Source organism: Diadema antillarum, unplaced genomic scaffold (assembly GCF_040938485.1).
Source record: "Diadema antillarum isolate AM-2024a unplaced genomic scaffold, OU_Dant_1.0 seq00001098_RagTag, whole genome shotgun sequence".
NCBI classification, from domain to species: Eukaryota; Metazoa; Echinodermata; class Echinoidea; order Diadematoida; family Diadematidae; genus Diadema; species Diadema antillarum.
In genome coordinates, this window is record NW_027271915.1 from 812,552 (window position 1) to 840,332 (window position 27,781).

The window sequence follows — 27,781 nt, forward strand, 5'->3', positions numbered from 1 at the left end:
CTACGATGGCTTTTGAAAGACTCTGAGGGCGAAATAAGCAAGAAGGTAAAATGTCATCATTGCTACGCAGAGGGCGCCATAGTAGGCCCAGAGAGGTAAGGAGAAAGCCGCTTGTCTGTTGAAGATCTCTAAGCCACTAACATGGGCGTGGTCGGGGTCACTCCGACACTCTTGATAGCTGGTAGCAACGGTGGTGCTGCACCTGAAGTATTTCGAAATAACACAACAATCAAGGAAGTGACTGAGGGTATCAAACATCAGATTAAAGGTGAAACAGTGCAATGAAATAAATTCATATTATGTTAAAATTTACAAAACATATTTATCAACACAGTGTTTTATACATTTTGATACATAATACACTCGGTAAAAAAGAGTATAAACATTTTTCAAGCTCAATCATGGAATATTAGACTAAAAAGAAGAATGTTTTGTGTAATAGGGAATCGAACTCGGGTGCTCTATAGGTCTATCTTTTATCAGCTCAGCTTTCGCTTCGTGGAGAGGCGTATCACTCATAGCACATCCTGAAACTGTTGAAAGAAGCGCTGAAATGATAGCGTGTTTTGTTTTGTTGTTGTTTTAATTTCATCTTGCAGGGCCAATACTGGCAATAACAAGATTGAATTTCCTTCCTAAGTTGTTAAAAGGAATAAATCAAAATAAAAAGAAAATAAACAAGCAAAACAAAAAATACGTCAGTTCATTTTTTTTTATTTTTTTTTTTTTTGGTCAAACTCACTTCCACCTCCCTGTTTTGACTATGCAGAGACAATAGTTTCATCCTTGGCTATTGTATGTAACAAATTACTCAAAAGTTTGTCCCATAGCAAACAACACATCCATAGAAACTTTCCAACTATTGTTGATTGTTGATTCAGAATGAATCCACAAAAATGTTCGGATTAACGATATCTATAGGTTTAGGGAAATTTTGTGTTTCTGAATCACAAAATTTATCCATTTCATTTTTGAATAACCAAACCTTGGGAAAGAAAAATGGACATCACCCATTAAATAGCACAGAACAACAACAAATGTCGTGGAGGAATGATATGATCAAATACGAGCCCCCCCCCCCCCCCCCCCCGACACACAACGACAGGCATATATTTAAGAATATTAGTGCATGTCAGATTGAAGATGTAAGCTCGTTCCAAACAAGAATATTATCCTTTACATATCAGCTTACCTGATTGGCTGAGGTTCCAGGGCAAATACGACGAAAAGTGTGGCCCCGTACGAGTACGAAATTATGGAGAGATATCTTAGCCAAGAGACGTACATCGGGAATTGCGACACGTAGAAGCCGCCGAGAAGGAGCGAGGCCTGCATGCAAATGCTGCCACCAGCGATGGCAGCCTGTATAGAATTCGAGCAGGCGCCTATGAGCAGACCGAAAGCCTTTGGAGAGATGAATATAAACCCCGGTATTTATTGATTATTCCGATTCAGATTCAGATTCAGATTCATTTATTGTCCATATAGGAAATTCTTCTTGTTGGCATATGGGTGTACACATAGGAATATCTGCATACATACATACATACGTACATTCATCTACATGTACACATATAAATAGATACAATTTTCAATATATTTATATACATTATCGTACAAGCATGATTTATACTCACAATACAGTAAACACATACATCATTACAAATTTATATTCCATCATTGTAAACATACAGAGAATCTCCGATATTTTCTTCTTTTCATTTTTGCCTCCTTACCCAGCTTAGAGAGAATTTGCTTTTAACTCATTTCCTCCTTGGTGATTTTATCAAATAAGGATTTGTCTACTTCTCAGTAACTGTTTTTAATCAAAATTACCGTTCATTCCTTTTGCATTTTCATTTTCAACTAATCATAGGTTTGAATAACATAAAAACAATATTGGGTACTTTTAAAAATCCTTTTGAGTATGTGGTAAATGCTTTACATATGTGAATCCACAATCTTCAGACTGATATCAATATAGCAGTAGACGTAGTAGCTGCATCAATCTGACACAATTGTTATATTGTCAGACATGTGAATGGACTGAGAGTGGACCTCTCACTTCTTTTTTTTTCCCAACTGAAACATAATCTTGTATTATTTTGCGTATACATGCATATAGAACTCTATTATTGTGTCATTTAATATCATTTGCAAGTTGTATGTATACGATCGCGATATGATTCCTAATTTATACTGTGTTATGTTCTGTTGGAAAAAGGAGAAGAATGAAATGAAATGAAATGAAAAGAAATTTCTAATCTTGTTCATGAATAAAGAAACGAAAAATGATGCTGATTTAAACACGTACTTGCGCTGCCTGGTTATTAAGCAGCAGCGTTGCCTCGAAAGCGATGAAGACTCCCGGTGATCCGTGTAGTCCGGCCAGCCAATACACGATGGACGTGGAGAAGAAGGGAAGAGTCAGTTTGAGCGGGAGTTCACTGATGATCTTGGAGAAGAAGTAGCTGGAGAGACGGTAAGCTCCGGCAGAGCGCTCCCGGTTGATGATGGGTCGCTCCTGAGGAACTGAAAATTCAATTTCAGTTCAGTTTTAATTCAATTTTCGATTTCAGTTCATTCTTATTTTCTCAGTGAAAACATGCATCATCAGATCATTAAGCTAAAACAGCTCCAAACGAAATGAAATGATATACATGATATCAAGCAGGATGTACAATAATAATCATTACTCCAACAACATTAGTTACGCGAGGGCTAAGAAAAAAAAACCCGAACAACAACAAACAAACAGAGAGCAATTAGAAGTTTTCAGTAACATATTGAGTCACCTACCTAACCACATTATGAAATCAAATTATACATTGAATCCATACACATTTCATAGCTCTGCACTGAAAATGATTTATCCCGGAAAACTGTCATTGATCCCCTTAACGGAAAGCTATCATCTAGAATTAATAAAACCTCTCCACACTCAAACGCTTTTTTTGACTGCATAGAATAGGCCGGTTACACAGTTGATATATCCTGGCCTAAATCGTGGAAATCCAGCTTTGAGCAGCAACTATCAAATAGTCTTATTAGACATTCAACTCCTTAGTATCCAAAAACGTGTTATTCGGATTGTTCATCAATGTTTATCACCTTGAATTCCTTGCGCAAATTAAGTCATAACAAAGATGTAAACATCTTAAAGGAAAAAATGTTCAAGTTACTTGCAAAAATACGAGGAAAATAAGTGATAAACTGCCTTATTCGTTGTATAAAATTGTTATTAAATTCGCATCGAGAAAGTAGACATCAGCTCAGTAACTTTTGTGTATGTAACATTAAAAAGAATCACGATAAAAACGTTATTTCGTTATGGTATGAAATGACAATCATAATGTTTGGATTTGGGGGCTACTATAGTTTCAACCAATGGCATATGATACTAGTAGTCTGGCCTTCTGCATTAATCACAGTTGTATATTTTACCAAAACAAGGTTTGTATTGGATATATTATCTTTTTTCACTGTATGATACCCTTGATCATGATAATAATCATGATCGTAACAATCAATATTTTTAAAAGTTCCTAAAGTTCCTTTGTGAACTCAATCATGAAGACATTTACTATGAGCTCCCTCATGGAGACCTCCATTTTCATACTTCTCGTATATCAATAATACATAAAAATAACAGCGCAAGTTCTTTCTTTCATATTATGATCAGTTTGTCATTGAAATATCATTATGTTATACTTACTAACATTTACTTTTTCCTCTTTTGCTAATCTTTGTGATTCGTCATTGAATTATTACTTACACACTGTTATTGCTCCAAACAACGAATCGAACGACCAGTACACGATCAGGAAGAAAATCTAGAAAAGAGAGGGACAATTTGAAACGGTCAAGTTGAACTATACTCTCTAAAAAAATCGAGTGAATTTAGAGTGAAATTGGAGTGAATTTCGAGTGAAAATGTTCATTTTCACTCATTTTGGAGTGACCTCAGGGATCACTCGAAGATTTTGGAGTGATCCCTGACGTCACTCTAAAACGAGTGAAAATGAACATTTTTCACTCAAATTTCACTCCAATTTCACTCTAAATTCACTCTTTTTTTGTATTCACTCCTTCAAGAGTGAAAATTTTCACTCGATTTTTTTTAGAGAGTAGGAGAACAATATGGAAAGATGATCCCCCATGTCTCTCTCTCGCTCTGTGTGTGTGTGTGTGTGTGTGTGTGTGTGTGTGTGTGTGTGTGTGTGTATGTGGTACCCTCGCGCATGTGGTAGCTATTAGTATTTGGATGATGAAAATAAGGTAATTCATCAGCGTGGCTACTGTCATAAGAGTATTCACTTATTATGAGCCCCTTCTCGGAGACATTTATATTATGACAGTCATTATTGATTATCGTAACAATCAATATTTTTAAAAGTTCCTAAATGAAGATAAAATTCTTTGTGAACTCAATCGTGGAGACATTTACTATGAGCTCCCTCATGGAGACCTCCATTTTCATACTTCTCGTACATCAATAATACATCAAAATAACAGCACAAGTTCTTTCGTTTACCTTGTCAACAATATACATAAAAATACATACATGATGATAGCACATTATAATCATAATGAGAACTGGTCGAAATCGAAATGGGGTTGTACCAAGAGAAGTATGACGGGACCTGCATGAAAGCAAGGTTGTTGGGCTGTAAGCCCCGAGTACTCAGTGTTTATGGAAGAGAAACTGAGAACGGATAGACGTTCAGACCAGGTTATTTAATGGTACCAAATGAGGGAAGGGAGTAAGGGAAATATGGGGCATCTATTATGAGCTCCCTCGTGGAGACCTTATATTCCATAACAATGCTAATAATAACGTTTGATTAGTTTAAGATTCATTATGGTCTGACTTGATGTCGGCAATGGTTTGGACAAATTATTTTGATAGTGTAGCCCTACGTCCTATTTCTTTTTAAACACGACAACAACAAAAACTAGGAAAGATGTATTCCTTCCTGGATTAGATTAGAGTTTGCTATGGTCTTGTATCGTTCACAGTACTGTTTAGGAGATTCAGATTCGAACCCTTTTAAATGAAGTATATATCATGATACGAAGTCATTTTGACTTGTGTTGATGTAGGTGGTACCCTAAACATCACTTATGTGGCTGAATGAATGACTAATCTAACAAGTACCATGTATCTTACACATTTTCTCCCCTTTTCTGCACATTACTTGGATACACCTACAGAATGAAGATGGCAATTCTGCCAACGATATCATCTGTCAATCATTGCTAAAGTACTAATTATGATTAACAAATGACACTGAAATACATCTTTTTGTAAACTGAGCATAGCTTGAAGTTCTCCATGTTACTATAATCAACGAAAGACATGCAGGTTATGCAGAGTCGAGGGCAGCACATATAGGGTTAATATCGAACCATTACAAACTCATCACTTTTGAATCTCCGAATTTCCTCAGAAGTATTGCAGTGTTTTGTTATTGAAACCTTCCTCCTTTCAATGAATTCAGTTGTAGCAGACGTATTTACAAACATGAACATGATGTGAGGATTTAATAAAAAATTATTTAAATGGGTATCATTTTTCGCCTCCGGTTCTTGCTCTATTTGTTCTCTTTCCTATCCTTTTCTTCTCCTAGCTTGATTTCATTCTCCTTCCTTCATTTCATACTCACTGTCAATATCAATTTTCATTGTCGGCAGAGTCAGTATTTTTGTGCAAGTTGCGTGCAAACCCGCGCGATGAAACTCTCTGGTTACTATAGTAACAAACAGGCATTGAGTGAGGTCGTCGAATTCAGTGACAGTATAACTTTATACCACGAAGTGTAACATAGTTGTTGTCGGAACAAAACCAACTATAAAACCCCCACATTTAAATTGAGTCTTGTGGTTGCCAATTCATAATACCCCTCCCCCCCCCCCCCCGGGATATAACACTGTCAAAATGTGCTTTAGCAGCTGCCACCCGTGAAGAAACGTGTTTAGTTCAGGTCTGATTCCGATTGCCTTTGCCTCTGTCTCAACGACTTCCAACCATACTTCCCTTATTGTTCATAAACAAAATTTAAGGGCTAAGCACACTTTCGATCATATTTGTCATTATTGTTGAAGGAACCATTGGATTTATACTAGATAATCATTTCCGCCTATCAGGCCTATCTAGGATTAAACAGAATTTTTACCCTTTTTGGCTGGAATGCCCGAGCGCACGCGTCGTAGGAACTACAGCATGCACACGCACAAATTGAACCGCATAACCATGACAATCACCCGAGATGCAGCAACTTCCGTGGCGACGAACCCTTTTAGGATATGCATAAATTTGCTCATGTGTCTTTACGCAGTGCAATTATATGGAAAGAAAACTTAAGACATGTTACATCTTAGTATTAAACATGCCATGCATATTAAAGACAAACTGTATATCATACTTAATAGGCAATGTTAAGAGGAATAAACCTTCGTTGGTGTACAGGATATAACTTTATCATAGTACTTTGTAGCTTTTACAGCTACATGAACACAAATTATTATCAACATTCCATAACTTTTTCTGTCAGAATGCTCGATCACTTCCTGTGTTCCAGACAGTCACTCAGAATTGACATTCTTTGCAGTCGAAAAAGTTTGATTCTGCCTTGATTCTTCGTTCCATGTATTTCCTCAAGTTTTGAGGGCTGAGATCTCAGAAATTTTGAGAGGTCGAATGAAAATTCATTTTACAAACCCGTTGCATGTATGGAAAGAGTGTTTGTTTTTATCAAGGTTATGAGCAGATGCAGTTGAATATTGTAATGTTATATTCATCATTGACCAGAAATATTGACTTTCAATTTTGTTTTCATTTTAGCTGAATATATTCTTGTCGACCGTATACACCTTTTTTTTACTTTCTTTTTAACATCTTGCCGCAGCAACTACACTGTATCATCCGGAAAGGGGGGGGGATGGGGATAGGGGATAATGGATAGATCGCATTTTTTTGTTTGTTTGTTTTTTTCAATCATGGGTGATGTTTTACTGGTTGTAATAAATGTAAACTGTTATTCTGAATGTAAGACGTACTTTAATTTTACATTGTTATACATTTTATTTAACTTATATGATATTCAGTTTTATATTTTGATTGCCGTTTTAACTTGTCGTATTTTGTATTGTACTTTATGTAATATATTGTTATACTGTTTAAGATTTGTTTCGAATTGTAAATTGTATTTTGATATTTGTATGTAATACAGGGCTCTCTTGTAAAATAGTTTTATGTACTGAAGAGACTACCCTGTATAAAGAAAACAGAATAAATAGATAAATAAATAAATATATGAGCACATTCCACTCTTTGCAGAGAAGTGTTAGTCACACATATCTCGATCCTAAGACAACTGAATGCTTGGTTCCCTCTCTTATATATTCTCGTCTTGACTTTACAAATGTGATCCTGATAAACCAACCAGACTACCAAATACATCGCCTCCAGCTGCTCCAGAACTCTGCTGCTAGACTAGTAACTCTAACGATGGAAACTTCACACATCTCTTACGTCCTCCATAAATTACACTGGTTTCTAGTTGACAAGCGAATTGTCTACAAGATCTTGATCATGGTTTTCCGTTCTTTACATGGCACAGCACCCAGCTACCTTCAGGAACTATTTCATAATAGTTGAGTATAAACCAACTAGATTTCTTCGTTCATCTACTATTCACACCCTTCGAGTTCCCGTACTCATCATTCATGGGGCAACAGAGCTTTCACCCGGTCTGGCTCTTCTCTCTGGAACTCCTTGCCTCTGAAACTGAGAATGGAGACCTCATTCCTCTGTTCAAGTGGGAACTCAAGACCTTTTTGTTTCAGTAACTGTGTGCTTTCTTTCAATTGGGATCTTTTCCTGAACGAAGCAATGTGGGAGGAGGTCTTACCTTTCTGGGCCAGGAGTGCCATTGTGTGACAGACATGGCGCATTACAAGACTCCATTATTATTATCATTATTGTTGTTGTTGTTGTTGTGGTTCATGCGGCGATTAAACCAAATTGTGAATTGAAGGACATGGATGTTATCATTATTTCTCGTAGTAAGCGGAAGATTTCCAGAAAAAACGTTGGCACATGTTTGAGATATTTTGATTGCGAGTGAATACTCACCAAACCAGTCATGTCACGTATCCTCTCCTCTGCGTGCTCGACCCGGAAGTAAAAAGCCCCAACAAAGAGACCCAACACCAAATGCCTCACAAGCGCCACACGCGATAGAATGATCGATCGGTACTGTCTGAAGTTTCGATCGGAGAGCGTAGAGAGCTGGTGCCAGAAGCTGGTTGGCCACTTGTCGGCCGTCACACCTGTGTCCATGGACTCTGATTGGCGGACGCCTACGATTGAGTATCGAGTGGATAGGGGTCGCCGCATGGGGGAGCCATTGCCGCCGGAAGAAGAATGAAGAAGGATCTGCCTCGAGGGTGTGTCCAAACCAGTAACTGGCAGCGACAAGGTGATGCTTTTCCGGGAGGTTTGTAGTCCGTCGACGGACAAGGCTGGTGATAAACGTCATGTTAAAATCTTAACATTATCGGGAAATATTCAATTCCAATAAACTTTCATTTTCATTAACAAAAAGGTAAAATTGAAATACAAAGTATGTATCTTTTTTGTTGTTATCTAATCGGACGAAAAAATATCATGATCCGGTTCACATTACCTGAGTGTAAAGGTGATAAAAGTAATGGGCCGAATGCATAAAACAAGCAATTGCTTGTAAGAAATTGCTTCAAGCAAAAGCACAAGCTTGTCTAGCAAAAGGGCTAGCTCAAGCAATTGCTTAAATCCATATGCATAACCTTTTGCTTGTGCTTATACCTTTTGCTTGTCCGGCACAAGCAATTGCTTGCGTTTTCAACAAAAAGGACGTCACGCCTGTGCGAACACAAGAACAAAGGAGTGTGGCAGCATGTATTTGAAAGGGCATGTGTGTGCGGAAATATTTCCTGACATAGCAGAAGAGCTATGAAATAACACTCATAAATGCACACACAGACCCACACACACAACTATTATACACACATGCATTACTGGCTGATTTCCATCACTGCTTACAGTAACCCGGATCTTCCACATCGCACGTGCAGAGACGTCTCCTTGCTCTCTACCGAAGTCAGACGTCTTACCTGTTTTTCATCACAAATTGCGTGCTAACCACTAGACATTCCCGTTGTTGAAATGAAAAAAGTTTCTTACTCTACTAATGAGTAATTTCTTGTAGATTTATACTACTCCTTCACAAGTGCGGTCATTCTTTCATGAATTTGAAAATGATACTTAAAAGGGAACGTCCCAGCTAAGCAAAAGCTCAAGTTCATTTTACAGAGCTTGGAAAATTGTAAGCAATTGCTAGCAAGAACTAGCAAAGGGTATGTTTTATGCATACGTTTTTAAGCACATGCTTGGGCCTCTAAGCAATTGCTTGCGGGCAGCAAGCAATTGCTTGTGCTTGCTAGCAAAAGCTTCTGCTCGCAAGAAATTGCTTGTTTTTTATGCATACGGATTCGAGTAAAAGGCTAGCACAAGCAATTGCTACCGTTTATGCATTCGGCCCAATGACGTGTTGTAGGAAATAGGGCTTGAGATAGATGTAAGCCTACCTAACGTTGCAAGAGAAGAACGGACAGGGGTCGCATGGGCTGCAGTGTTTGTGTGTGTGTGTGTGTGTGCTTGCGTGTGTGTGTGTGTGTGTGTTCTGTCTTTTCCGTGTGTGTTAAAGGGGTCAAGACACAAAGGGAAAACACACAAAAATTGAATTGAATTTGATTGAATGCGAAGAAGTAGTACATTAGGCTACACTAAGTGCGTTACCTAATACAATGTATGTAATCTTGAAAGCACTTGTTTGCCTTTCAAAATCTGTCATAAAATTAAAATCGTTCTGTATGTAAAGTAAGATGTAACCCATGTATATTACAAATATATTGTATGATTGATGAAAATGTTGATAATTTGTGAAAGTATTTATACTACTGTTATTTTGTACTATAATGAAATTGCAGAAACTTGATGTATTTGCAAAAAAAAGACATACAGAGACTAAATCAAATCAAATCAAATCAATAAAGGCAACTAAACCGTAATTTTTGCATCCTCCTTGCAGGGCAAAATCTTGTTTATATAATAAGCCAAAAGATTTTAAATTACTCCTGGTTTCAAGATTTATTTTCATTTCTACAGCCGTGGGACAAAGAAGACATCGCCTTAGATATTTACACGCAGATATCTTTAACAAATTAAATATCAGAACAATCACACTTTCCAATCATCAAATTCTTACCGAGGTTAAAGTGAGCGCCTGAATTGTGGTCCACTCTAGAGACCCCCTCACTAATGGTACGAACTGTGACGTCAGAGTTTTGCCCAAACCACTCCCACATTTGTGATCTCCCGGCGCGGAGAAGACAGTCTCTTTCTTCGTCGGTGCCTTTTATTTTGTCGACTCCACAGTCGATGTGACGGTAGAGGGGAAAAAAACAAACAAACAAACAAACATGCCAATCTGGATTTAACAAAGATAACTTAAGTCAAATACTGTACATGATTTTAATTTAGTCTGTCTGCGTATGCCATATATGACGCGTATTTACTCTCTATAAAATCGAGTGAAAATATTCACTCTTAAAGGAGTGAATTAAAAAAAGAGTGAATTTAGAGTGAAATTGGAGTGAGTTTTTAGCGAAAAGGTTCATTTTCACTCATTTTTGAGTGACCTCAAGGATCACTCGAAAATTTTGGAGTGACCCCTGAGGTCACTCTAAAACGAGTGAAAATGAACATTTTCACTCAAAATTCACTCGAATTATCACTCTAAAGTCACTCTTTTTTGTATGCACTCCTTTAAGAGTGAATATTTTCACTCGATTTTTTTTTTTTTTTTGTAGAGAGTATGTAGTACGAATTTGCATAATCCATGTAAGCCTACTATTTCCAGCCATAGAGTTTGAGCACTAATATTTGATAGAGTTTCATAGAAGTTGCCTATTGTTATCAAAGTTAAATGACTTACGAACTACTTTATCGGCTTCAAGAAATTATTACAGGATAGCCTTCAGGAATCAACTCACTGATGAAGTCTGCCGGGTTGTAATGGGTTAAACATCGCAGTCCTAGGCGTGAGAAGTAGTCTACGGTGTTTTCAGCTGGACCACAGTAGACAACCTGTGTGTGATTCATAAAAGTGAATTAAAAAACATATAGCTTCCGTATAGCTGCAAACTTTGATTTTTGCTCAAAAATACGCACAAAAGGTAGGAAATGTATGCAATAACACTGTGGCAACAAGATTCAAAGAGCAAGGTATTGATTTTTCTAAAGGATTATTGCAGCTCCATGATATCTTACATTGCAATTCCAGACCAGTTTTAAAGTCTTATGGAATGAAAGAACATAATTTGACAAACACAATAGTAATTATGTGATCAAAATTTGGACAAGAAAAGCTATTGAATATTGTGAGGCTTAAAGGGGCATTCGAGACGATTTTCATAATTTCATATCACGTAATACATAAATCGACAACTCCTTGTGTAGATTTGTGGAATTTATTGTGGTCAATGAGCGGAGAAACCAATACGCTGAGAAATCTTAAACAAATTGCACTGAACATTCTTGATGACATAGAAGGCTCACATATTTCAGAAATGTAGCAGTGTAATTCCATTTTATATGCCGATTGCGTAAAGGGGATGGCTAGTAACCGATCAGTGTGTATCAGTGGGAATGCTGAGGGATGATTGTTCTGACCCTTGTGGGATTCATTTAAGAGTACATTATATATCTACTGTTGTGTGAAAATTATTTGCTTCAGAACGGTCTCATATTCAAGAAATGTGCAGATTAATGCCCCGTCACTGACCAGGCACGCTAACCTGGAAACATTAAACTGAACATTACTTGAATATGGGACCATTTTGAAGCAAATAATTTTCACACAACAATAGATATACAATGTACTCTTAAATGAATCCCACAAGGATTGAAACAAACATCCTACAGCATTCCCACTGATTCTCACTGATCAGTTACTAGCCATCCCCTTTAAGCTGTGTAGAATCTGTGCATGTCTTCTTCTTTCCTTTTTCTTCCTTGTGTTTGCCACAGCTCATGCATTCTTATGGTGAGTCTGCCATGTCATCATCCTTGCTCATTGCAATTTGTTATAGATTTTGAAAATATTCTTATTCTTCATCCAAATCATTGTAAATGTCAAGACTCTGTTCTAAGTTTAACTAATTCATAATTGTTCAAATGTAGAAGTCTGAAAATCATCCGGAGCCTCCTTCAAGTAGTTTTTACAGAATATTTTCATGAACAATCTATATGAATATGCGCATTAGTGAGTTGCTAATGTAATCGCCGCAACGGCATGCCTTGTAGTTTGTACACGAAATCTGGAAATATTAATAGTCACAATGTATTGTTATCGTTGTTGTTGTCCAAATGCAATCATTGTCCAGTACCATTTTTTTGAATCCCGAAACAATTACGTGATTGATTATTATTTTTAAGCTTTCCAGCTATGAATACTGTTATTTTTTTTTTTGTCATAAATGTTTCATGTACACAGGATTTTTTATAAATGTTTCTTGTACACAAGATCAATGGACAATTTAGAAGCTGATGACATCATCACCTCACTCATTTGCTCATTTACATCAAGTATTTGAGAACCGTTTTGCAAAACTTACGGAATCCTTAAACTGTCATGATGTTCTTCTTTTGAAGAAAAATTTGCCAAAATAGTCATTGTTAGACAAAAAGATTGTTTGTCTTATTTGTGTCAATCAATTTCTAACTGGTCCAGGAATGTCCTTTGGTAGGGGCGAAAGCTGCTACGAAAATGATGAGGTACGCGTATGACTAGGCAGAATTAAATAGCCACAACATCAATGCCTTAAAGGACAAGTTCACCTTCATAAACATAAGGATTTAGAGAATGCAACAATATTAGTAGAACACATCAGTGAAAGTTTGAGGAAAATTGGACAATCGATGCAAAAGTTATGAATTTTTAAAATTTTTGTTTTGGAACCGCAGGATGAGGAGACTACTACAGCTTGTGAGTCATATGCGTACAACAGTATAAAGAAAATATAAAGAAAATTCAACATATTTTCACTTTTTTCGCATAATAAAAGAGCACTTGACTTGCCTCTTTCTAAAGGCAGGGGGAATAATATTACCCATAACATTTGTCGGTAACGAGTCGGGGGAATGTGTACTTTTTTCATAAGATGAAATTTTGTGAAATTCTCTTTATATTTTCCATATATTGTTGTACGCATGTGACATCTAAGTTTTTCACACACTGCAGTAGTCTTCTCATCCAGCGGTTACTGCACAAAAACTTCAAAAATTCATAACTTTTGAACGGATTGTCCGATTTTCCTCAAACTTTCAATGATGTGTTCTATAATATTGCTGCATTCTCTCAATCCTTATGTTTATGAAGGTGAACTTGTCCTTTAAAGATCCCTGATTCGCTGGCTGGCTGGCTGGCTGGCTGGCTGGCTCACTCCTGCCCAGCATTGGGACCGAACGCTATTTTTTTCCGAGTAGGGCCTACTCATTTTCCCCAGAACGGGACGTTTCTCGGATTTGATCATGCGCAGAAGCAAATTTTACACACGGCACGCTCAACTCGGCCTCGTCGTGCTTGCGAAAACTCCCTACTATCCACATCAAGACGAATGAACATGAGAAGAAACCCCACCTCTCCGTCGGTCAGGAGAAGCAAGTCGTCGAAAGTTAAGAATGTCTGACTTGACGGCTGGTGAACCGAGGCTACGACCACCTTTCCGTACTTCCGTGCGTACTTCTTCAGCATGACGATTAGTTCGCTTGCGGCGTTGGAGTCCAGACCCGACGTTGGTTCCTACGTAGAATCAATGAAGTCACCATCTTTTTATTAGAACAGCAACATCATCGACAATGATGACACAACACTTCCCTTTATCATTGAAAATAAAACACCTCTATTAAGTCATCTTTGACTGCCTTGTCATTGCCTCTATAGCACCGGCTTTATGCACAAATAGCTGTCTGCGGTATAGATAAACGAAAAGAGCTGTAATCTTGTGTGGGCTAAGACTCGAAATTATTTGACGTAATTCTCGAGAGGTATTAGATTTTTCCTCAAGAGTGTATCATGTTTACATGTTCCTTGGGCATTTTTTTTTACTGAGGAAACGAAACCCAACAAACTTTTATAGGCCTTACTCGTTGCGAGAAATATTCAGGAGAAACCACAGATCACTTTGGCTTCACACGACACCACCTGGAAGTGATATGTGCCTGCGGATGGCACCTATCTGCTTAAGGAAAGAAATCATGAAACTTTATCTGATAAGGAACTGAGTAGGTTTGCGTTAAAGGTCACTCTACATTCAAGTGACCTCTCGCAAATAACGCAAATTGAAACTAGAGTGTGGCCGCATTTCATATGATTAAAGGCATGAATAAGGAATATTTCAAAACATATTGCCTTTAACTGCTAAATACAAGTTGCAACTCTCCTTTTAGCTTGAAATAGAATTTAGATATTTTTTTTTTCGAAAGATTTGATATATAAAACCACCCTTTTCGAAAGTCATCATCGCCAACCAGCTGCAAATCTACAATTTTATTTCACGGATACACGCTCTTCTCACTGATAATTCATGTCAAAAAGCAGAAGATAACAGTGAATCGTGTAAAGTAGGCAAGTGTAAGAATTCTAAGATGGTAATGACATCATCTTATCTAATTATGTGACTACGATCGACGGTCCTGTCCCATAAGAATGTTGTGGAACTTCAAATGTACACAACATTCGTATTTTTCATTCTTATTCTAATTCTTATTATTATTGTCTTAATAAAATTCGCAGTTTGTTTGTTTGTCTTTAATGAAAATTATTGCAATGGAGGTCTTCCTCTTCAAAATCAAATAATAGGAAAGGAATTGACAAAAAAAAATAAATTGGTTGATATAATCAACTCCTCGTTTCTTGGGGAGGTGTTGATATTCTTTTTTTACTCTTCTGAAATCAAGACAGCTGCGTTTTAAACGATTATATGACCCATATGTTCTCTTTCAGAGCAACGTTAGCTGTTTATAGAGTGATTAGATAAGTACGGCAAACGGTCAAACTTGAGTGATCTTACGTCCAACAATAGCATCGTGGGGTCAGTCAAGAGTTCGCATGCAATGGTGGCCCTCTTTTTCTCTCCTCCCGATAACCCTCGGGCTAGGGAATTACCGATTTCTGTAAATGTTGTGAAATGGGAAAAACACTAATATCAAAGCTACTTTACTTTAAGCAGATGGCACCAGTATACAAACGAAAAAGCATTATACGGATTAGACAAAAATACACATAAGAAGTAAAATAAGATGCAAGACAAAATTTGACATTGTGGCGGCTTTCACAGTTTCACAATATTCCATAAACTTTACAGTCTACCGCAAAGTTTTTAAAGTAATACGGCCACTATTGATTTTTATGAGAATAAATGCCACCATAGTATAAACCCTAGCATGGCTGTCTACTAGAAATGAGTATGGTACATTGTACTCACAAATATTTCATATTTTTGGTAGCATGAATAATGATTAATGTGATAGCATTATTTTCCTTCCACATATTGTTTAATCTTTTTTTAATAATATTCCATGGTCTGACTGTCATATAGAGCAATATAAAACTAATCAAAGTGATAGATTTCTCACTTGTGTAATAAAAATAAGAAATATTCTTAGCGTTGTAGTCAAAATTTCCCATAATTTCTTATTAATCCCCTTATTTCAAACCAGGTTTAATCTCAAATACTTTGAATTGACAAGGATGGAGTTTAAACTGAAACCAGTACTGTCTTCTTACTCGTATTCAAGCACTTCCGGAGCCCAAGAGAGTTGACGATGTTTGAAACACGGTCTATTTTTTCTTCCATTGTCATCTTCTGCGACAGCCGCAGCTGCGCTGTGAACTGGAAAACAAATACACATGGGGCGCCAAGTGTCGCATGGTCTATTTCGTTGCGAAATCAGTCGATTCTTAGCAAAATAGACAGTGCGACATTTGGCGCTCCATAGATACAAAGCAAAAAAAAAGGAAAAAAGAAAAATATAGCATCATGAATTATCAGAATAAATCAGAGACATCCTTCTTATAGGATGTCCCCCCAAAAAATATACACTTTAAGATTGCCCTCCACATAGTGAATTCTTGAATAATGTTTATACATGATGGTTAGTTGAATGTGTCTCTTTTAAAATATGTCACGTAAAAGTCCGAAAAAACATTTTATTCTCCACTCTTGTAAAGAAGACTACACGTAAGTTGCACAAGAATTTACTATACAATAGTTGCCTGGGGGCGTAGCATAACTGTGGCTGAAAGTGCCCCCACATGAAGATGGTATACAGTTTTGGGAAAAGAAATATGAGATAACTGGGGGTGTTTCATAAAGCTGTTCGTAAAGTTATGAACGACTTACGTGCGACTGGTGATCAGTTCTTGTGCTGAACTATGGAAATTCTGATAAGTATAGCACATCAAAACTGATCACCAGTCGCTCGTAAGTTGTTCGTAACTTTACGAACAGCTTTATGAAACAGGGCCCTGGTTTGGAGTTCAGTAAAAAAAAAATGATGCATAAGGATGGAAATATGGTAATGAAATTCGCCTCCCAGAACGCGTCTCTCTCTCTCTCTCTCTCTCCCTCTCTCTCTCTCTCTCTATCTATCTATCGATCGATCTATCTATCTATCTATCTTTCTTTCTATCACACACACACACACACACACACACACACACACACACAAGCCACTGCCATCCCCACTACACACATTCGCTTCACCCAAAGTTGATGGCCAATTCCTGCAAAACCTAATTTTCACGTCCTTGATGACAAAGGGCGGTATTCACTATTTAGCATTGAACTTTTTCTAAAAACTTTTTGGTGTCATTAATGTGAAAGAAGAGACTTGCATCTATCTATACCTATAAGATATTTTTCCAAGTCTAGATATTTTATTTTCTATTTTTTAGGGTCATTTTTGCTAGGGACACCCTGTATATTATCACAGATGGGCAAGACATAGAGTTACTTTGATAGGCTCCATCCTACACGGCGGCATGTTATCAATCACATTTTATTGCAACCTGTTGTCGGGATATCGCATGAATCATAACTGAAACACATTCAAGTTTTAAGTTACAGGAAGAGGGGGAAAGAAGAGGAGAAAATGTCAAAAATAGTTGTCACAATGCAAAATCTTACTATTATTAATCAGACTTCCTAACGCCCCGGTTAGGATTGAAGCAAAATAAAGTGGACTGAATTTGACACCAAACATAAAACCACTTGAAAGAATGAAAAAAAAATGAATGCATGAGCAGTTTCTACATTATGGTATCACTATCATTATAATCTTTTCCGTTTCTTAAACAGAAGAATTAAAAGAACCTGCTTCATTTGTGTGTGTGTGTGGGGGGGGGTACCTACCATGAGTGTCTCCCTCAACGTCAGCTGATCGAACAGTAGGTCTTCCTGGAGCACAAAGCTAACGCGCCGTCTGAGGGTCTTGTCCATGGTGCGGCCCTTGAGCAGCACGAGACCCGTCTGTTTGCCCTGCTGTCGCCCGGCAAGAGCCGTTAGCAGCACGGTCTTTCCGGCACCTGATAAAAGAGCCGGTATCATTAAGAGGCAGATCGTCATGTGCACGATAGGATAGTCTCGTCTCCCCCCCCCCCCCCCCCCCGTATTTGTTCAATCATGACTTTTTTAAAGTTCTGATGTATTAAAATGGATTATATACAAAACCCAGGTCCACCGTCATGACAGTTTTATGCAAAACGAATGACAGGTTAAAACACGTATAATCCATGTAAGTCAAACAATAATTGTTGAAAGTTAGACACATAACAAAGTACACAGTATTACATGTACACATGAACTGTCAAATGTCTATGAATGATGTAACTCCCAACAATCACGTACTATAGAATACATAAAAAACCAATTTTTCCAGTCATATTGTAGACCATTTTATAGCGTGGAAAAAAAAAATCCTACATTGTTCACTTGCCCTTGACGCCAAGACCCAAACCATTTTCCACAGATTCAGAACTAAATAAGGTACATAACTAGTTCAAATAAGATATGTAAATGCAATTGAATCATTTTCTGAAATATTGGAAATATCAAGGGTATCATATACCCTGCTGGAGAGAACACAGTCAGGTGACAGTGTCCCACAGCGTGAGAAACCACAATGTGAGCACACTGTGAACCCAGTGTTAACACAGTGTGAAATCCCTCGACACTGTAAAATTCGAGCGTTTTAACCGGGTGAACACGATGTACGTCATCAATTCACAGTCTATAAAAACAAAGCATTACTATGTGCACGCTCTGTGAAAACCACACCACAGTGTTAAACTATCTTCACTCTGTTAAATATGAGTATGTTCACATAATCAACTATGTGAACACATTGTGAACACACTGTGGGAAACTGTGCTCTTTGCAGTAGGGATACTATCACATATACAAAGGACTATAATGTACATGTACATAATTATTATATATAAAGTACATAAAACATGATCTCTCTGTTTATATATATATATATATATATATATATACATATATATACATATGTATATATATATATACATATATATATATATATATATATATATATATATATATATAATATACAGAGAGAGAGAGAGAAAGGGAGAGAGAAAGGAAAGAGAGAAAGAGATTAGTAAACACTATAATAGTGCATTTTAAGTCCAAAAGGATGTTAATTAAAACCAAATTAATTTGCGACGTATAAGAAATTGTGAACAGGGAGACATGCATACACTAACCTTCTCCACTTTTTGTCTTCTATTATCAACTATTTGACTGCACATCCTCCAACACTATATAGCAAAGACGGCATAATCGTTATTTTGTGAGATATTATGCATATACTTCCTCGCCAAATGATGACACGCCCATGACAATACTCACCTTTAAGGGCTGTAGCTGAATGGCTTTGGCGAAAGCCACGTTCATCCACAACAACAACAACAACAACAGCAGCAGCAGCAGCGGCGGCGGCGAACAACAACAACAGCAATAAACAATTAAGCCAATCGTATACACAGATTGAATATTACCTACCGCTGGGACCCATAACTGCTAGTAAATTCCCCTTCTCCGCCCTACCGGACACGTTTTTCAAGACCTCGTGGTCTCCGAGATGTAGGGACAGGTTGCTAAACTGAAGAGCTGGTCCGTGCTCCCTCTCCCCATCACATGACTGGAGAATCATCTGGAGGAAGAAAAACGAAAAAGAAAATAAAAACAAGAACATAAGTCAAACCGAGATGGGTCCGTTATTTTCCTGTTCCTCTGGAAATTGAGGATGTAATACCATTTAACTCTCTCACATACAGTTTGCCTCGTCAGACATTTGTCTCTTTTATGCTCTAGGTAAACTTGATGAAACGATGATCTCATGTTGATCCCATGCAAGTAATCTTTCATTTCAAAGGTAGAATGTAAAATGTAATCAATACCTACTGTAATAAAGTCATGAGAAGTTTAGAAATAATTTGACAAAGCAATACAATAAAGAGTACGTTAAAATCCCCTGACAATTTCAGCTACAATTCGAGAACAATTAATGTTCATAGTAAGGTGGTTGACCGGGGTTTTTTTTTTTTCTATGTTCAATGTTCAAAGATCAAAGATCAAATCAATTTCCACTTCCAACAGATAACAGAGAAAATTACATACAGTGTATAAGCAGGGTAACAATTACAAAAGAAAGATTAACAAAATACATGTGATAACGATTAACTAAATAAAGAAAACATAACTGTATTTTTTAAGACATACATATATGCATAGTAAAAATTAGGTAAGGATGGGAGTGGAAATGGAGGGTCCCACAAAAAAGCAAGGCTTGTACGAAATGGGACCCTAAAAATACAGAAGAGAACGAATAATGAATTAATGAACGACAAACTGATGAAACAAAATAAAAGGAACCAATGTCAACTCACATGAGATCAAATTAAGAAGAAAAAAGAGGGGAAAGGGGGGAGAATGTAGCTTGCATAATCCTATCTTTCGATTCTTACGAATGACCTGTTTACGCTTGTGAGTATAGGAGCATTATTGTGGTCATAATGATTGGACCCTTAGAAATGAAGTCATGGGTTCGAGCCCTAAAGTCGATGCGCACGTCTGCAGAAAAAAAAAAGGTGAATTACCCGACATGTTAAACATTACCAAAGTGTTAATGTTACCCAGTAAAATGCTATCCTTGCGTGAAATTGTGTATCAAAAGATCAACTTTCCTGCCTTGTCTGTGTAGTATTATCTTTGGAGTTCCTCATTTTTTTCAATACTTCCCGATCTGGTCTTCATATTCGCTGAAATGACGCTTCTAGCATAAAGGAAGAAAAAAACAACTCCAGTAATTCAAATCGAATCCAATGAAATAGGATGAATCGTGTAAAACAAACTCGAAATACTAATACCTTCGTCTTCAATGACAGGATGCGTATAAATGAACATCAATTTTGTGAATACACAGCGGAATTCCGTAGCCCTGTTGCTAAGCCTCGTTGTATTCGTCAATAGCTCAGGTTTCAGGGTTATGCCTTCTTCAAGCTCCTTTTACCCTCGCTGCTTCCCATGCTGTTCATGAACAACATTTATTTCCACGAGTAATCAGGAAATCAAAAAAAACACCGTAAATGTCTACGATCTCACAGAACAGCCACAATAATCTTAAACCGTCTGCATGCACTTTCTTTTCCTTTTTTGTGCCTTCCAATATCATGCGACACATTCCCACTCCCTTAATGCACATTGATTTCCCTCCATCATGTTCGTGTCAGGCATAAAACTGTCACGTTTGATCGGAACGAAACGTGTTCTCGACGTGTTTCAGTTGAAAAGAAACGCTTAGTATGACGTCATCGAAACACGAAGAGTGTTTTTTCTTTGTATTGTTGATACTATTGTCCAACTGCAGCCTTGAAAAGGTGGCATCATTATTTTGTTCGTGGCATAGTGCGAGGAAAATGGACAAAGGATTCGGAGCGAACACTGAACTTTATTTGCACGCATGCCATCAAGTACACTATATAAATAAAGATCAATATTACTGTCAAAATGGCACAATAGCGAACACGAAAAATGAAAGGAAAACGGGGAAGAAAAACGAAGATAAGAAATTTAGAAATAAGAGAATAAAGAAACACTGCCTGGGAACTTACGTTCACACAAAATATATATCTGCTATCGAATCTTGACCTATAAAGTAGAGAAAAAGAAGTAGGCTACTCACGGTAGGAGTGCAAACATATTTTTGTGCTTTCTACTTTGGAAATAGAAGCACGGGACACATTATTCAATGTTTTCCTAGCAATGACTTCAGGTTAGACTTCTGATTTCAACTATGTCCTCATGTAAAGCCCTTTTTACACTTGTGTTTCTTAACCCCGTACTTTCTCTGACCCAGGACTATCGTTAGTCCAGTACCAATTTTCTCAGCTTTTTACACTCGCCAATAAATCCCGTACTAAGCTCTTGTCCTGAGCTAAGGAGAAAAGTGACCTTTTTACACTCGTATTTCTTAGCCCCGTACTTTCCAAACACATGAATATTCATAATTACGCTGTGCACTGTACAAGTACACGCACGCACCGGCAGCTGCTACCTCGTTTCTGATTGATCAGTGGGGGTCGGACTTCGTCTCCGTCGCTTAGCCCCTGATTATTTTTTCGTTCTGTTTACACTCGCTTGCTTGGCACCGCAATTGCGGGGATAGCACCGCAATTGCACAATTGCGCAATTGCGGTGCTAACCCTGCTATTTTGCAGGGCCAGATAGTACGGGATTATCGGTGGGGCTAGCCCACTTTCGGAAAAGCAAGTGTAAACAGAGAGTGGGCTAAGGAAAGTCCGGTAACAACGGTGGGGCTAAGCCCCCCTTAGCCACACCGTTGGTACGGGACTAAGCAAAAATTTGCAAGTGTAAAAAGCCCATAAAAGTTGTCACTAGTCATTTAGTGGTGGATTAAGTTATTTACGTTAAAGTGGAGTCCCCTTTCAAAGGTAATACAAAACATGTCAGTGGGAACTTTCCCCATTCTGTATTATTTTATATCATCATGTTATTTCCTTATGTCCTTTTTTGAGAATCTGAGGTTGCCGTCACTATCAAGCATGTGCTTAAAGACGGCAGGCTCCTGCATTTTGTTCTTCCTCTTTACCTGGAAACAGGTGTATTGTCGATTCCTTAGATCTCACCGCTGTTATGTTTAAGATTTAAAGATCGTGATTATTACACCATAAATATAACATCATTTTTTCCTGTTCTGTTGTCAGATACACGTGTTGTCATTTTTATATAAGACGATTTCCTTGAATAAATGCAGAAATAGAATTGAACTGAATGGCACTGAACTGAACGGACCTTATGAACTGAAGTGAAAAGTCCCCTTTGATAACTCATGGTCATTGTTTATACGGAATTGTCAGTAATGAGTGCCTACAAAGACAAACTGTGTTCATACTGCCACTGCTTGGAGAGGAGAAAAGAGAGATAATTAATTGCCCCTTTCTTCCATAATCGTCATACTTAATTCGGTAAAATAGGAAATATGATGAAGAGATGACCACTGTCCAGATAGTCGTGAATTTTCCATATCTAGTCTGCAGATATGCAAAGAGTTAGACGTCAAACACGGCGAAAGAGAGAAACAAAACCATTTGGTCGTCCAAAATATCGAAATCTGCTTCCGATGTCTCTTCTACGTTTAATGGGTGACATTAAAGGCCGAGGTGAGAAGGGCAAGCCATCCGTCTATCTTTAACTTTCCATTGCACTTGCATGGTATTATCTTTGTGATTTTGCTGTGAATAGATAAATAAATAAATAAACAAACAAATATTTACCAAACAAAACTGTACAAGAAAATACAAACGTGTATTGAAATGGTAAAAGAGAAATAGGCCTATAGGAAAATTATGGCTTGATAACCAACTCGAGAAGCTATCGGAAAATGAAGAGAGATGTTAAATTATCTTTCACCTGTTTGATTATTTGACGAACAACGTCAAATCGAACTTGGTAGCCGCTTGAAGGGAAGTTAACATTTTCACGCCCTGTGTTTTATTTGTAGAGCGACCGACATGATTATATTCAGAATAGTCAAAAATTGCAACGTCCCAAACGTCTACATGTATGATGGCAATAATACATTTTGATATAGAACCATAACAATCGACGGTCCATAATGTCATCAGGCTTTTCATGCTGGAGACTGGTCACATAGAGAAATCTGTGAACTTTTCAAGCACTCTCACCATTAGGCCTCAGCCGTCTGGCACACGTCAGTGTCTATCAACTATTATTTTCTCTACGCACATGTGTCACATTCAAACACGACACTGGAGGGAATTGTTTAGACCTCTGACAACGAAAGAAGACAATAATACGTCAAAGGGGGTTTGCAAAAAGTGACAAAGAAAAAAATGCCCATCAAATCCTCACTGAGATTTAATGTCATGCTGTTCCGGCATTTGGGCATTTTGAGCATGTAGGCATTCCAGCAATTCATTACAATATGTTATAAAAGTAACATCTAAGTCATCGGCACCTCTTTCACAAAAATTGAATCCTTATCATACCGCCGAATATTAAAGTGAGGGCTAGCTTAGAAAGTGAACAGATCTTGTTGATAGAGGGCGCTTCAGATACGAGTCACTTCGTCACTCAATGCCCTGCCATTTTTTTTTTGAAAGATAGACTCTGAAGTCACTGTGTATTATGCTTCTGAAATTTGAACGTTTTGCTGTTATCCTTAGTTGCAGTGCTGTTATGATTTAGTCTTATTTAGGCCTATGTCTCACTTTAGAGGATGACTTTCCTTAGACTTACCATGGAGTGAAAGCACTAAACATCTTGGTACAGCTTGTTCGAACTATTTCTTAGCAAACGAAGAGACATAGATTAGGCCACTGTGTTTTCTGACAAAAATAACACCAAGTTAGGATCTATCTTTTAAAAGGAGACGGGGACCACGAAGAGGCAGGAGATGATGATGAGAAGGAGGAGGAGGAGAAAAACGTTGACACCAACATTACAATTATTTCAAAAGCCTCAGAAATATGGATCATACCTGGGCCCTGTTTCATAAAGCTATTCGTAAAGTTACAAACAACTTACGAGCAACTGGTGATCAGTTCTGATGTGCTATACTTATTAGAATTTCCATAATTCAGCGCAAGAACTGATCACCAGTCGCTTGTAAGTTGTTCGTAACTTTACGTACAGCTTTATGAAACACCTCCCCCCCCCCCCCCCCCAGGAATTAAGATAACGGAATCCTCACTTATCTATACAGGTGCTCGAGCGGAGGAAGTGCGTTTGTAGCTGTTTATATGGCTTTACGTCTTTCAGTCCTATTCATTCATTTATTTTTTTTCTTTTTCCATCACAAACATATGAATATTTTACAGAAAATGAATACATAGATTGTATGATAATACAAAAAAAAGGAAAAGTTTACAAAATATTGTAGGTATACGGAAAAGCTGGAAATGGGGAATAATGGTAAAAACCAGTGCTTGTAGGGTGCATTCCTCCCACACGTAATTTCCCCCAAAACGTAATTTTGATGATCGATTGACTGATATACAAACAAAGTGGAAGAAACAAAAGAAACAACGACAAAAAAGACCTATAACTAACCTAACTAATCCGAAACAAACACCCTGAACAAATCCCTACGTCATCAATACTGGTTGTTTGTATATAATATGATACCACTTGCTGTAAGTGCCTGTACTGTGTCCCCCCCCCCCCCCCCCCAGGTAATCAGTCTAATTCAAACAAATCACATTTCTAAGGTAAGAAAATGCCATTAATGGGCAGAGAAAGAAAAGCGTACTCTCGTGCGATCGAAGCGGATAAACGACTGCAATATCGAATGTGACATGATATTCCTGTAATGAAACAGTTTCCCATGATTCATCTGCGTCACGCACCAACAAAGCCATATCATGCACCGACAAAACAAATCGGATCATATACAGAGACATGAAGCGGTCCTTGTGAGAGCCAACCTGTCACGCTTATTCATTTGCAACCAAGCATCACGTCCTGAATGTTCCCACTGCACTCTCCTCGCTGGATTGTTTCATTATTGTTGTCAATTACAGTTAGTGGTGAGTTACTAGTAGGATGAATGTATTTCGGTTTTTTCCGTCGTCTGTCACAATGTGTAGTAATCGTTATTTCATGTTCGAAACAATAACCACCGATTCCTGTGTACGACACCTATAAGTAATTTTCCCAGTAGTACAACTGCGATAAGCAAAGACAGTCCATACTCTATTCGGTGAGCAGCAGCAATTCTGACAGATAAGGAAAAGATTGAAGGCGAAATGATGTAATAGCACGAGTAGTGCCTACCCTGCCGTTACACTTGATTTGATGGGGAAAAAACGAAGAAATTGAGGCTGAATTAGCACATTGTGTTTCTTTGAATCGGTCAGAGCAATAAATGAATAATAAAGATAGCAATCTTTATGACCTAAAGTAATCCTCCTATCAAACCATCAAGTTCTGGAATCAACGAAATAAACAACAAAATCAAGCGAACACAACTCTGAATAACAAACTAATCTTAAATGAAAAAGAAAGAAAAAAACGGAAAATAAAAGGAATTATGAAAATGAGGTGATAGCCATGCTATAATTATAGACCACCACATGCTTTTACAAAACAGTGATAATGACAGCATTCAGGTTATTGAAAGCAGATGGGACGATGGTGGTTGTGAGTAAAAAAAAAAACAAATAAACACAGCAGCAACAACAACAACAACAACAACAACAATCTACCTTCATATCGGCACAGCAATAAATGGAATGCGCCCTCTATGTTGTTTTGTATGACACCGAAGAACGGAAGAGCAAGGATTGATTCGTCCTCTTTGGAAGAAGAAGAAGAAGAAGAGGAAGAAGAAGAAGGAAGAAGAAGAAGAAGAAGAAGAAGAAGAAGAAGAAGAAGAAGAAGAAGCAGGAGAAGATTGAGGAGGAGGAAGAGGAGGAGAAGTGATCCGTGCGATAATGATGACTATACAGAGGAATAAATTTGGTATACTCCTTTGAGAAGTTGTTTGTAGCAGCAGCTGCAATATTATTAAGTTCAATATTCAATTCTTAATGTCGAAGGAAGCAGTGCGAGTGATGACGAACATTTAAAGGTTTTCGCAATGGTAAATCCACACTTGACCCTATCGTAATTTGTATATTCCATTGATCCTTATCTTCCATTGATCCTTATCTTTTGAACAAAGAAAGAGTGATTAGTGCATTCATTGTTTATATAAACAAAAACAGAAACTTTCGAGTTACATAATAGGAATTCTTTTTGTGTGATAAACTGTTGAATGATCATAATGGAAATACTTAAGTTTAATCCTGTTTCTTATCTATAATAACCCAGCCAAGTCATGTTTCATATGTTTTCATAATCATAAAAGGCTTTTCAGCTTTTTTATAGGTTTTCCAGGCCAATTTCACACTTTTTTCAGTCCAATTGCTGCATTCAATATAGCAAAATCTAGCCTAGATGACATGATCGTTATTTCAATTTTATAATCTCTTCATTCAAATTCATTTTGGAGCATTCAAATTACCTTTATCCTCATTCTAATCAACACTTTTCGAACTGAAATTTGTAAAGCAAGCACCATTTCGCTATTCATTCATTCAATTTAGAATGATATAGTCACGTGATCACGTAACTACGCTCGTTCATTCGAATTTATTTTTGGGCATTCAATTTGGCATGTTTGCAGTCAATTTAGCACACATGTTAATATTATGCTTTGGTTCTTTCTTTATTTTCTTTCATCATAGTTATCGTTTTGTAAGTATTGTAACAATTCATTTTTCGTATTTGTTTTAAACATTTTGGCAACATTTTTTTTCCCGATGTGTTTATTGAGTCTCCCAGTCGGAAGACTTATCTGGCCGTTGAGCGTTTTATTTCCAAGTGTGTCGGCCAGTTCTAAGTTTTCATGGTTACGGTCCTCAGATGTTTCTATATTTCTTTCTCTGTCTTCTTGAGATATTCGTCTATATCTAACTTATGCGGTCATGACTGTAAGAAGATGAAACTAATCTGTAGTACCTGTACAGGTAGGCCTTTAATGACATGTATGAAAGAAAATGGGCGTTACAGAACAACAAATTCGAGTTAAATAGGGTCAAAGATATGATACTTTTATTGCTTAACAGTGTATGGATGACTGACACAAAAGTCCCATTGAAATACATGATTAAATGTTCTCACCTTTTGAAAATAGAAATAACATGACATTAATTTGAATGAATATGTTTGGAATTTTACTGCCCATTGGCGAAATTAAATGACTCAATTACCCATTTCGGTCAGGGATGGCTAATCTGAATGAATGTAGAGTACCTACCAATTTGAAAAGACTTTTTGCGAATAAATTCGAAAGCCAAATGTGCAAATTTTATTGGTCGAAATGCTACATTGGACGCACGCGTTGCAATTTTGAAAGAGAGACTAAGCGATAACGAGGGGTTTTTACTATAAAATCAAATAAATCCTCTATCAAATGGACTGGCAAAAGTGCGAAATTGGTCAGGGAAATATATAATACATTGGTAATGCAAAATACAAAACAAACAAATCAACCAGTTATTCCAAG

The 27,781-nt window shown here is 37.4% G+C and overlaps 1 protein-coding gene across 1 annotated transcript; it reads right to left on the reverse strand.

The window, feature by feature from the left end:
- Positions 1-25,943, reverse strand: LOC139743594 (uncharacterized). Its single transcript, XM_071654069.1, has 11 exons — positions 25,938-25,943; positions 19,192-19,342; positions 17,521-17,693; positions 15,894-15,999; positions 15,178-15,278; positions 13,746-13,907; positions 11,098-11,191; positions 8,138-8,526; positions 2,315-2,524; positions 1,193-1,404; positions 1-202 (listed from the first exon to the last, which is right to left on the reverse strand). The coding sequence occupies exons 1-11, from the start codon at positions 25,941-25,943 to the stop codon at positions 1-3; spliced, it is 1,806 nt and encodes a 601-aa protein (XP_071510170.1).
- Positions 25,944-27,781: the final 1,838 nt, after the last annotated feature.

Excerpts from the sequence above, each read along its gene's own strand:
- LOC139743594 (XM_071654069.1), bottom strand. Across the intron at positions 11,192-13,745 it reads TTCTCCTGACCGACGGAGAG|GTTGTCTACTGTGGTCCAGC; the intron begins GTGGGGTTTCTT and ends AATCACACACAG. Across the intron at positions 203-1,192 it reads CTGGAACCTCAGCCAATCAG|GTGCAGCACCACCGTTGCTA; the intron begins GTAAGCTGATAT and ends GAAATACTTCAG.